General features: G+C 55.1%; 1 protein-coding gene across 1 annotated transcript in view; it reads right to left on the reverse strand.

Annotated features, from left to right (window-relative positions):
- Positions 1 to 337: 337 nt before the first annotated feature.
- The window catches only part of LOC123998310 (syntaxin-17-like), a 54533-nt gene continuing 42354 nt past the window's right edge, over positions 338 to 12516 (reverse strand). Inside the window, exons 7-8 of the mRNA XM_046303409.1 lie at positions 2945 to 3031; positions 338 to 750 (exon numbers count right to left, since the gene is read on the reverse strand). Of these exons, the coding sequence (XP_046159365.1) occupies positions 502 to 750; positions 2945 to 3031 (336 nt within the window). The 3' untranslated portion in view covers positions 338 to 501. The remainder of the gene's footprint in view (positions 751 to 2944; positions 3032 to 12516) is intronic.

A 12516-nucleotide genomic window follows, 5' to 3' on the forward strand; every position in this document is an offset into this window, starting at 1 on the left:
TGTTTCTGGTGTCCTTTGACAGATCTTTGGTCTTGGCCATAGTGGAGTTTGGAGTGTGACTGTTTGAGGTTGTGGACTGGTGTCTTTTATACTGATAACAAGTTCACAGGTGCCATTAATACAGGTAACGAGTGGAGGACAAAGGAGCCTATTAAAGAAGAAGTTACAGGTCTGTGAGAGCCAGAAATCTTGCTTGTTTGTAGGTGACCAAATACTTATTTTCCACCATAATTTGCAAATAAATTCATAAAAAATCCTACAATGTGATTTTCTGGATTTTTTTTCTTCTCATTTTGTCTGTCATAGTTGAAGTGTACCTATGATGAAAATTACAGGCCTCATCTTTTTAAGTGGGAGAACTTGCACAATTGGTGGCTGACTAAATACTTTTTTGCCCCACTATATATGTAAGCTCTAGCATGCGTCTGCAATGTAGTCGGGCAGTACCTGGACCAGTGTAAGCTTCTAGAGGTCAGAGGTCCTTTCACTACCAATCAGAGGTCACTTGTCCTTGTCCAGCGGTGGTTCTGGTTCCGTAGGGGGTGCAGTGAGCTGGTTCATCTGGGACTCTACTCTAGCTCTGCGTTTCTTCTGGACCAGGTTCCCCCCTGCAAACCCCAGAGCCCCCCCTCCAAGCGCTGCTGCCACCCCTGCTGCCTTGAACCCCACCAGTAGGCCCAGCGGCCCACCCAGCACCCCCCCTAACACTGCCCCTGCCACGGGTAACACTGCCAGCCTGTAGCCCACTGCCTGCGGAGAGGACAGACGGATAGACGAGTCACTACATGCATTGACAGTCTAGGTTTCTTCACTTTTTATGCCAATAAGATTCTTAAATTCAATTAAAAAGACAAGGAAATAAGAAGAAACTTCGCTTGGGACAAATCAACGCACATATAACACACACACACTCAGGGGGGTTATTCCTTTGATGTTCTAAGACACACAGTCAGCAAGAAGTCTTCAGATCTACCTGGCCTTTCATGATCACACACACACACATGTACACACACAAACAGCAACACATGCGCACACACCATCATCATCATCAAAGCTCTACAGTTTAATTACCCACAGTTATTCAAATTGGAGAAATGAGGTGTGCGTGTGTTTATTAATACTGTTATCTTCAGAGAGGAAGACGCTCCTTTAGACTGATTGCTGTAAATGAGTGACTCCTCTGAACATTCCGCCACACACACACTACCCCCTCCCACGGTTGATTAACAGATGAACAGTTAAATGGCTCCAGTTCAAACGCCCTCCCACCCCCCCACCTCATGGCAGCGAAGGTCATTTTAATTAACCAGAGGTAAGTTGAAAGTTCAGAGAACAGGGTGTTGGTAAAGCAGGGGTGTGTGTAATGGCACCTGGCCTGATGACAGATGACACACACTGCTGTGTCTGACACCTCTTCTATGTACACACACTGCTGACGCCTAGCCCATCGAGTGTGCACACATACTCCCTTAAAAAAGCAGCAATAGTACTATTTGTCCATTTAGAGATGCCGTAGCCAGAATACACTTCCTCAAAATGGTCGGAATTAATCTAAGATAACTCAAGAAATCTGTCACCAATTTTGACATGGAGATCAATTTTACATCTAACTAAGATGTTTGGTGCAATATTTCTTAATGTAAAAATGTGCATGAAAACTAGTCATTTCTCATTGAATGACAGAGACTTTATTGAAGAATCCCTACTGTTGACCAATTACTGAGAAGGAGCGTAGACCTCGGCTTTGATCTTCGGGTTGCCTAGCAGAAAAAATATTGTGCCCGAACAGCCCAAAAAGTCCAAAACATATAATCCAGACAATTCTGGGCCAATTGTGCGCCGCCCTATGGGACTCCTGATCACAGCCGGTTGTGATACAGTCCAGGATCGAACCCGGGTCTGTAGTGATGCAGTGCCTTAGAACGCTGTGCCACTCAGGATCCCTTAACAGCACAGCCACACCCATACCCTAGAATATTCTGGACCTCAATGTGGGCTCAATCCCATTTCAACTTCATCAATTAAGGGAGTTGAACTGAGTTGAAGTTCCATTTATCAATCAAAACATGGGGTGAGAGGTGGTACATTTACGCTTAAATAAACCACATTTTTAATTATTGTGATATTTTGGCTGCAATTAGACTCAAACGGGTGTGTACGCGGAGCATACACATATAGAACTCACACAACGTACCACACTGAGCTTGTAATATGTCTGTAGGTATTGAGCTGTCAGTCTGACTTTATTCTGAGGGGGTGTGTGGGTGTGTGTGTATTGAGCAAACAGTGGGAGGCCAAACGCTGCTCCTGAAGAGCTATTAAATAGCCCTTCATACCTCTCCTCGCCTCCTGCACCCACACACACACACCTTGCACTCTCCATTGACAACAACCCCTACTCAACCCCTCCCTCCATCACTGTACAACTTAACCCCTCCCTCCATCACTGTACAACTTAACCCCTCTCTCCATCACTGTACAACTCAACCCCTCCCTCCATCACTGTACAACTTAACCCCTCCCTCCATCACTGTACAACTTAACCCCTCTCTCCATCACTGTACAACTCAACCCCTCTCTCCATCACTGTACAACTCAACCCCTCTCTCCATCACTGTACAACTCGACCCCTCTCTCCATCACTGTACAACTCAACCCCTCTCTCCATCACTGTACAACTCAACCCCTCTCTCCATCACTGTACAACTTAACCCCTCTCTCCATCACTGTACAACTTAACCCCTCTCTCCATCACTGTACAACTTAACCCCTCCCTCCATCACTGTACAACTTAACCCCTCTCTCCATCTATTCTCTCTATTTCTTTAATTGCAGCTTTCCTCCGTATTCTGCTGGATCAATAGGGACAAACGTTGTAGAATGGCTGGGAGGCAAAGTGCCATCGATCTCCCAAACACACACACACACACACACACACACGCACCTTCCCGAGGCTCCTGGTCCCCTCCTCCACGTTGGCTGCTGCTGTGTTGACGTTCTCCTCTATGCTGTCAATCTTCTCCTGCTGGGACTGACACATACACAGGGTTTATACACTGGAGACACACACCGCTGACTTGGTCCCTCTTGACACATACACAGGGTTTATACACTGGAGACACACACCGCTGACTTGGTCCCTCTTGACACATACACAGGGTTTATACACTGGAGACACACACCGCTGACTTGGTCCCTCTTGACACATACACAGGGTTTATACACTGGAGACACACCGCTGACTTGGTCCCTCTTGACACAGCAACACAGATGTGTGTGTCTGTCTGTGGGGGGGTGATGCGGGTGTAAAGTAGAAAAGGTAGGGTCTGGGGAGATTATATTGGGGCGGGGGGGGGGGGGGTCTGAGGAGATTATATTGGGGTAGGAAGGGGTCTTGGGGGTTATATTGGGCCAGGAGAGGGTCTGGGGGGGTTATTGTGAGGAGCTCATGAAATATTCAGAGTGGCAGCTGTCCCTCTCCCTGTGTGCTGGACACCATCCATCCTTCTCTCCTTCCTTATTGTTGTTGTTATATGTACATACTATATGTATTTTATGGACATGGTACCTTTTTACATTAGCTTTCTACTATTAAACTCGGACAAAACAGAGATGCTTGTTCTAGGTCCCAAGAAACAAAGAGATCTTCTGTTGAATCTGACAATTAATCTTAATGGTTGTACAGTCGTCTCAAATAAAACTGTGAAGGACCTCGGCGTTACTCTGGACCCTGATCTCTCTTTTGAAGAACATATCAAGACCATTTCGAGGACAGCTTTTTTCCATCTACGTAACATTGCAAAAATCAGAAACTTTCTGTCCAAAAATGATGCAGAAAAATTAATCCATGCTTTTGTCACTTCTAGGTTAGACTACTGCAATGCTCTATTTTCCGGCTACCCGGATAAAGCACTAAATAAACTTCAGTTAGTGCTAAATACGGCTGCTAGAATCCTGACTAGAACCAAAAAATTTGATCATATTACTCCAGTGCTAGCCTCTCTACACTGGCTTCCTGTCAAAGCAAGGGCTGATTTCAAGGTTTTACTGCTAACCTACAAAGCATTACATGGGCTTGCTCCTACCTACCTCTCTGATTTGGTCCTGCCGTACATACCTATACGTACGCTACGGTCACAAGACGCAGGCCTCCTAATTGTCCCTAGAATTTCTAAGCAAACAGCTGGAGGCAGGGCTTTCTCCTATAGAGCTCCATTTTTATGGAACGGTCTGCCTACCCATGTCAGAGACGCAAACTCGGTCTCAACCTTTAAGTCTTTACTGAAGACTCATCTCTTCAGTGGGTCATATGATTGAGTGTAGTCTGGCCCAGGAGTGGGAAGGTGAACGGAAAGGCTCTGGAGCAACGAACCGCCCTTGCTGTCTCTGCCTGGCCGGTTCCCCTTTTTCCACTGGGATTCTCTGCCTCTAACCCTGTTACGGGGCTGAGTCACTGGCTTGCTGGGGCTCTCTCGTGCCGTCCCTGGGGGGGGTGCGTCACCTGGGTGGGTTGATTCACTGTTGTGGTCGGCCTGTCTGGGTTTCCCCCCTTTGGGTTGTACCGTGTCGGAGATCTTTGTGGGCTATACTCGGCCTTGTCTCAGGATGGTAAGTTGGTGGTTGTAGATTTCCCTCTAGTGGTGTGGGGGCTGTGCTTTGGCAAAGTGGGTGGGGTTATATCCTTCCTGTTTGGCCCTGTCCGGGGTGTCCTCGGATGGGGCCACAGTGTCTCCTGACCCCTCCTGTCTCAGCCTCCAGTATTTATGCTGCAGTAGTTTATGTGTCGGGGGGCTAGGGTCAGTTTGTTTATCTGGAGTACTTCTCCTGTCCTATTCGGTGTCCTGTGTAAATCTAAGTGTGCGTTCTCTAATTCTCTCCTTCTCTCCTTCTTTCTCTCTCTCGGAGGACCTGAGCCCTAGAACCATGCCCCAGGACTACCTGACATGATGACTCCTTGCTGTCCCCAGTCCACCTGGCCATGCTGCTGCTCCAGTTTCAACTGGCCTGGGCCCTAGGACCATGTCCCAGGACTACCTGACATGAGGACTCCTTGCTGTCCCCAGTCCACCTGGCCATGCTCCTGCTCCAGTTTCAACTGTTCTGCCTTACTATTATTCAACCATGCTGGTCATTTATGAACATTTGAACATCTTGGCCACGTTCTGTTATAATCTCCACCCGGCACAGCCAGAAGAGGACTGGCCACCCCACATATGCTCTCTCTAATTCTCTCTTTCTTTCTCTCTCTCGGAGGACCTGAGCCCTAGGACCGTGCCCCAGGACTACCTGACATGATGGCTCCTTGCTGTCCCCAGTCCACCTGACTGTGCTGCTGCTCCAGTTTCAACTGTTCTGCATTATTATTATTTGACCATGCTGGTCATTTATGAACATTTGAACATCTTGGTCATTTTCTGTTATAATCTCTACCCGGCACAGCCAGAAGAGGACTGGCCACCCCACATAGCCCGGTTCCTCTCTAGGTTTCTTCCTAGGTTTTGGCCTTTCTAGGGAGTTTTTCCTAGCCACCGTGCTTTTACACCTGCATTGTTTGCTGTTTGGGGTTTTAGGCTGGGTTTCTGTACAGCACTTTGAGATATCAGCTGATGTACGAAGGGCTATATAAATAAATTTGATTTGATTTGATTTGATTTGAGCTACTTATTACATATGGATAGACAATATTCAGACAACAGGTATACATTTTCTGTAGCGGTTTAAAATCAAAACTATGACCATCCTGAGCTTTTTAAGTCCCTCGTCTCCCTTACTGCCCCCTAACTCCCTCCCTCTCCCTCACTGCCCCCTCCCTCCCTCCCTCTCCCTTACTGCCCCCTAACTCCCTCTCTCTCCCTTACTGCCCCCTAACTCCCTCCCTCTCCCTCACTGCCCCCTAACTCCCTCCCTCCCTCCCTCTCCCTCACTGCCCCCTAACTCCCTCCCTCTCCCTCACTGCCCCCTAACTCCCTCCCTCTCCCTTACTGCCCCCTAACTCCCTCCCTCTCCCTCCTGCCCCCTAACTCCCTCTCCCTCACTGCCCCCTAACTCCCTCCCTCTCCCTCACTGCCCCCTAACTCCCTCCCTCTCCCTTACTGCCCCCTAACTCCCTCCCTCTCCCTTACTGCCCCCTAACTCCCTCCCTCTCCCTCACTGCCCCCTAACTCCCTCCCTCTTCCTCACTGCCCCCTAACTCCCTCCCTCTCCCTTACTGCCCCCTAACCCCCTCCCTCTCCCTCACTGCCCCCTAACTCCCTCCCTCCCTCCCTCTCCCTTACTGCCCCCTAACTCCCTCCCTCTCCCTCACTGCCCCCTAACTCCCTCCCTCTCCCTCACTGCCCCCTAACTCCCTCACTGCCCCCTAACTCCCTCCCTCTCCCTTACTGCCCCCTAACTCCCTCCCTCTCCCTCACTGCCCCCTAACTCCCTCCCTCTCCCTTACTGCCCCCTAACTCCCTCCCTCTCACTTACTGCCCCCTAATTCCCTCTTCTCCGTTACAGTCCGCTCCCTCTCCGTTACTGCCCCCTAATTCCCTCCTCTCCAGTACAGTCCCCTCCCTCCCTCTCCCTTACTGCCCCCTAACTCCCTCCTCTCCGTTACAGTCCCCTCCCTCCTCTCCGTTACAGTCCCCTCCCTCCTGTCCGTTACAGTCCCCTCCTCCCTCTCCGTTACAGTCCCCTCCCTCCTCTCCGTTACAGCCCCCCGTTACAGTCCCCTCGCTCCTCTCCGTTACAGTCCCCTCCCTCCTCTCTGTTACAGTCCCCTCTCCTCTCCGTTACAGTCCCCTCCCCTCGCTCCTCTCCGTTACAGTCCCCTCCCCTCGCTCCTCTCCGTTACAGTCCCCTCTCTCCTCTTCGTTACAGTCCCCTCTCTCCTCTTCGTTACAGTCCCCTCCCTCCTCTCCGTTACGGTCCCATCTCTCCTCTCCATTACAGTCCCCTCTCCTCTCCGTTACAGCCCCCTCCCTCCTCTCCGTTACAGCCCCCTCCCTCCTCTCCGTTACAGTCCCCTCCCTCCTCTCCGTTACAGTCCCCTCCCTCCTCTCCGTTACAGTCCCCTCCCTCCTCTCCGTTACAGTCCCCTCCCTCCTCTCTCGTGACAGTCCCCTCCCTCCTCTCCGTTACGGTCCCCTCCCTCCTCTCGGTTACAGTCCCCTCTCTCCTCTCCGTTACAGTCCCCTCCCTCCTCTCCGTTACAGTCCCCTCTCTCCTCTCCGTTACAGTCCCCTCTCATCTCTGTTACAGTCCCCTCTCTCCTCTCGGTTACAGTCCCCTCTCCGTTACAGTCCCCTCTCCTCTCCGTTACAGTCCCCTCCCCTCCCTCCTCTCTGTTACAGTCCCATCCCTACTCTCCGTTACAGTCCCCTCCCTCCTCTCCGTTACAGCCCCCGTTACAGTCCCCTCGCTCCTCTCCGTTACAGTCCCCTCCCTCCTCTCTGTTACAGTCCCCTCTCCTCTCCGTTACAGTCCCCTCCCCTCGCTCCTCTCCGTTACAGTCCCCTCCCCTCGCTCCTCTCCGTTACAGTCCCCTCTCTCCTCTTCGTTACAGTCCCCTCTCTCCTCTTCGTTACAGTCCCCTCCCTCCTCTCCGTTACGGTCCCATCTCTCCTCTCCATTACAGTCCCCTCTCCTCTCCGTTACAGCCCCCTCCCTCCTCTCCGTTACAGCCCCCTCCCTCCTCTCCGTTACAGTCCCCTCCCTCCTCTCCGTTACAGTCCCCTCCCTCCTCTCCGTTACAGTCCCCTCCCTCCTCTCCGTTACAGTCCCCTCCCTCCTCTCTCGTGACAGTCCCCTCCCTCCTCTCCGTTACGGTCCCCTCCCTCCTCTCGGTTACAGTCCCCTCTCTCCTCTCCGTTACAGTCCCCTCCCTCCTCTCCGTTACAGTCCCCTCTCTCCTCTCCGTTACAGTCCCCTCTCATCTCTGTTACAGTCCCCTCTCTCCTCTCGGTTACAGTCCCCTCTCCGTTACAGTCCCCTCTCCTCTCCGTTACAGTCCCCTCCCCTCCCTCCTCTCTGTTACAGTCCCATCCCTACTCTCCGTTACAGTCCCCTCTCTCCTCTCCGTTACAGTCCCCTCTCATCTCCGTTACAGTCCCCTCTCTCCTCTCGGTTACAGTCCCCTCTCCCCTCCATTACAGTCCCCTCTCTCCCCTCCGTTACAGGCCCCTCTCTCCTCTCCGTTACAGTCCCCTCTCCTCTCCGTTACAGTCCCCTCCCCTCCCTACTCTCCGTTACAGCCCGCTCCCTCCCTCCCTCCTCTCCGTTACAGCCCCCTCCCTCCCTCCTCCCGTTGCAGCCCCCTCCCTCCTCTCCGTTACAGCCCCCTCCCTCCTCCCTCCTCTCCGTTACAGTCCCCTCTCTCCTCTCCGTTACAGTCCCCTCTCTCCTCTTCGTTACAGTCCCCTCCCTCCTCTCCGTTACGGTCCCCTCCCTCCTCTCTGTTACAGTCCCCTCTCCTCTCCGTTACAGGCCCCTCTCTCCTCTCCGTTACAGTCCCCTCTCCTCTCCGTTACAGTCCCCTCCCCTCCCTACTCTCCGTTACAGCCCGCTCCCTCCCTCCCTCCTCTCCGTTACAGCCCCCTCCCTCCCTCCTCCCCGTTGCAGCCCCCTCCCTCCTCTCCGTTACAGCCCCTCCCTCCTCCCTCCTCTCCGTTACAGTCCCTCGCTCCTCTCCGTTACAGTCCCCTCCCTCCTCTCCGTTACAGTCCCCTCTCTCCTCTCCGTTACAGTCCCCTCTCTCCTCTCCGTTACAGTCCCTCCCCTCCCTCCTCTCTGTTACAGTCCCCTCCCTCCTCTCCGTTACAGTCCCCTCTCTCCTCTTCGTTACAGTCCCCTCCCTCCTCTCCATTACAGCCCCCTCCCTCCTCTCCGTTACAGTCCCCTCTCCTCTCCGTTACAGTCCCCTCCCCTCGCTCCTCTCCGTTACAGTCCCCTCCCTCCCTCCTCTCCGTTACAGCCCCCTCCTCTCCGTTACAGCCCCCTCCCTCCACTCTGTTACAGTCCCCTCTCCTCTCCGTTACAGTCCCCTCCCCTCGCTCCTCTCCGTTACATTCCCCTCTCTCCTCTCCGTTACAGTCCCCTCTCATCTCCGTTACAGTCCCCTCTCTCCTCTCGGTTACAGTCCCCTCTCCCCTCCATTACAGTCCCCTCTCTCCCCTCCGTTACAGGCCCCTCTCTCCTCTCCGTTACAGTCCCCTCTCCTCTCCGTTACAGTCCCCTCCCCTCCCTCCTCTCCGTTACAGTCCCCTCTCTCCTCTCCGTTACAGTCCCCTCTCCTCTCCGTTACAGTCCCCTCCCCTCCCTCCTCTCTGTTACAGTCCCCTCCCTCCTCTCCGTTACAGCCCCCTCCCTCCCTCCTCTCGGTTACAGCCCCCTCCCTCCTCTCCGTTACAGCCCCCTCCCTCCTCTCCGTTACAGTCCCCTCTCCTCTCCATTACAGTCCCCTCCCCTCGCTCCTCTCCGTTACAGTCCCCTCCCTCCCTCCTCTCCGTTACAGTCCCCTCTCTCCTCTCCGTTGCAGTCCCCTCTCTCCTCTTCGTTACAGTCCCCTCCCTCCTCTCCGTTACAGTCCCCTCCCTCCTCTCCGTTACAGGCCCCTCTCTCCTCTCCGTTACAGTCCCCTCTCCTCTCCGTTACAGTCCCCTCCCCTCCCTACTCTCCGTTACAGTCCGCTCCCTCCCTCCTCTCCGTTACAGCCCTCTCCCTCCCTCCTCCCCGTTGCAGCCCCCTCCCTCCTCTCCGTTACAGCCCCCTCCCTCCTCCCTCCTCTCCGTTACAGTCCCCTCTCTCCTCTCCGTTACAGTCCCCTCACTCCTCTTCGTTACAGTCCCCTCCCTCCTCTCCGTTACAGTCCCTCCCTCCTCTCTGTTACAGTCCCCTCTCCTCTCCGTTACAGTCCCCTCCCTCGCTCCTCTCCGTTACAGTCCCCTCCCTCCTCTCCGTTACAGTCCCCTCTCTCCTCTCCGTTGCAGTCCCCTCTCTCCTCTTCGTTACAGTCCCCTCCCTCCTCTCCGTTACAGTCCCCTCCCTCCTCTCCGTTACAGTCCCCTCTCTCCTCTCCGTTACAGTCCCCTCTCCTCTCCGTTACAGTCCCCTCCCCTCCCTCCTCTCTGTTACAGCCCCCTCCCTCCCTCCTCTCCGTTACAGCCCCCTCCCTCCTCTCCGTTACAGCCCCCTCCCTCCTCTCCGTTACAGTCCCCTCTCCTCTCCGTTACAGTCCCCCCCTCGCTCCTCTCCGTTACAGTCCCCTCCCTCCCTCCTCTCTGTTACAGTCCCCTACCTCCTCTCCGTTACAGCCCCCTCCCTCCCTCCTCTCCGTTACAGCCCCCTCCCTCCTCTCCGTTACAGCCCCCTCCCTCCTCTCTGTTACAGTCCCCTCCCTCCTCTCTGTTACAGTCCCCTCTCCTCTCCGTTACAGTCCCCTCCCCTCGCTCCTCTCCGTTACAGTCCCCTCCCTCCTCTCCGTTACAGTCCCCTCTCTCCTCTCGTTACAGTCCCCTCTCTCCTCTTCGTTACAGTCCCCTCCCTCCTCTCCGTTACAGTCCCCTCCCTCCTCTCCGTTACAGTCCCCTCTCTCCTCTCCGTTACAGTCCCCTCTCCTCTCCGTTACAGTCCCCTCCCCTCCCTCCTCTCTGTTACAGTCCCCTCCCTCCTCTCCGTTACAGCCCCCTCCCTCCCTCCTCTCCGTTACAGCCCCCTCCCTCCTCTCCGTTACAGCCCCCTCCCTCCTCTCCGTTACAGCCCCCTCCCTCCTCTCCGTTAGTCCCCTCCCTCCTCTCCGTTACAGCCCCCTCCCTCCTCTCCGTTACAGCCCCCTCCCTCCTCTCCGTTACAGTCCCCTCCCTCCTCTCCGTTACAGTCCCCTCCCTCCTCTCCGTTACAGCCCCCTCCCTCCTCTCCAAACAGTCCCCTCCCTCCTCTCCAAACAGTCCCCTCCTTCCTCTCCGTTACAGTCCCCTCCTTCCTCTCCGTTACAGTCCCCTCCCTCCTCTCCGTTACAGTCCCCTCCCTCCTCTCCGTGACAGTCCCCTCCCTCCTCTCCGTTACAGTCCCCTCCCTCCTCTCCGTTACAGTCCCCTCCCTCCTCTCCGTTACAGTCCCCTCTCTCCTCTCCGTTACAGTCCCCTCCCTCCTCTCCGTTACAGTCCCCTCCCTCCTCTCCGTTACAGTCCCCTCTCATCTCCGTTACAGTCCCCTCTCTCCTCTCGGTTACAGTCCCCTCTCCTCTCCGTTACAGTACCCTCCCCTCCCTCCTCTCTGTTACAGTCCCCTCCCTATTCTCCGTTACAGTCCCCTCTCTCCTCTCCGTTACAGTCCCCTCCCTCCTCTCCGTTGCAGCCCCCTCCCTCATCTCCGTTGCAGCCCCCTCCCTCCTCTCCGTTACAGCCCCCTCCCTCCTCCCTCCTCTCCGTTACAGTCCCCTCTCTCCTCTCCGTTACAGTCCCCTCTCTCCTCTTCGTTACAGTCCCCTCCCTCCTCTCCGTTACACTCCCCTCCCTCCTCTCTGTTACAGTCCCCTCTCCTCTCTGTTACAGTCCCCTCCCCCTCGCTCCTCTCCGTTACAGTCCCCTCCCTCCTCTCCGTTACAGTCCCCTCTCTCCTCTCCGTTGCAGTCCCCTCTCTCCTCTTCGTTACAGTCCCCTCCCTCCTCTCCGTTACAGTCCCTCTCTCCTCTCCGTTACAGTCCCCTCTCCTCTCCGTTACAGTCCCCTCCCCTCCCTCCTCTCTGTTACAGTCCCCTCCCTCCTCTCCGTTACAGCCCCCTCCCTCCCTCCTCTCCGTTACAGCCCCTCCCTCCTCTCCGTTACAGCCCCCTCCCTCCTCTCCGTTACAGTCCCCTCTCCTCTCCGTTACAGTCCCCTCCCTCGCTCCTCTCCGTTACAGTCCCCTCCCTCCTCTCCGTTACAGCCCCCTCCCTCCCTCCTCTCCGTTACAGCCCCCTCCCTCCTCTCCGTTACAGCCCCCTCCCTCCTCTCTGTTACAGTCCCCTCTCCTCTCCGTTACAGTCCCCTCCCCTCGCTCCTCTCCGTTACAGTCCCCTCCCTCCTCTCCGTTACAGTCCCCTCTGTCCTCTACGTTACAATCCCCTCTCTCCTCTTCGTTACAATCCCCTCCCTCCTCTCCGTTACAGTCCCCTCCCTCCTCTCCGTTACAGTCCCCTCTCTCCTCTCCGTTACAGTCCCCTCTCCTCTCCGTTACAGTCCCCTCCCCTCCCTCCTCTCTGTTACAGTCCCCTCCCTCCTCTCCGTTACAGGCCCCTCCCTCCCTCCTCTCCGTTACAGCCCCCTCCCTCCACTCCGTTACAGCCCCCTCCCTCCTCTCCGTTACAGCCCCTCCCTCCTCTCCGTTACAGTCCCCACCCTCCTCTCCGTTACAGTCCCCTCCCTCCTCTCCGTTACAGCCCCCTCCCTCCTCTCCAAACAGTCCCCTCCCTCCTCTCCAAACAGACCCTCCTTCCTCTCCGTTACAGTCCCCTCCTTCCTCTCCGTTACAGTCCCCTCCCTCCTCTCCGTTACAGTC

Source organism: Oncorhynchus gorbuscha, linkage group LG15, assembly GCF_021184085.1.
Source record: "Oncorhynchus gorbuscha isolate QuinsamMale2020 ecotype Even-year linkage group LG15, OgorEven_v1.0, whole genome shotgun sequence".
NCBI classification, from domain to species: Eukaryota; Metazoa; Chordata; class Actinopteri; order Salmoniformes; family Salmonidae; genus Oncorhynchus; species Oncorhynchus gorbuscha.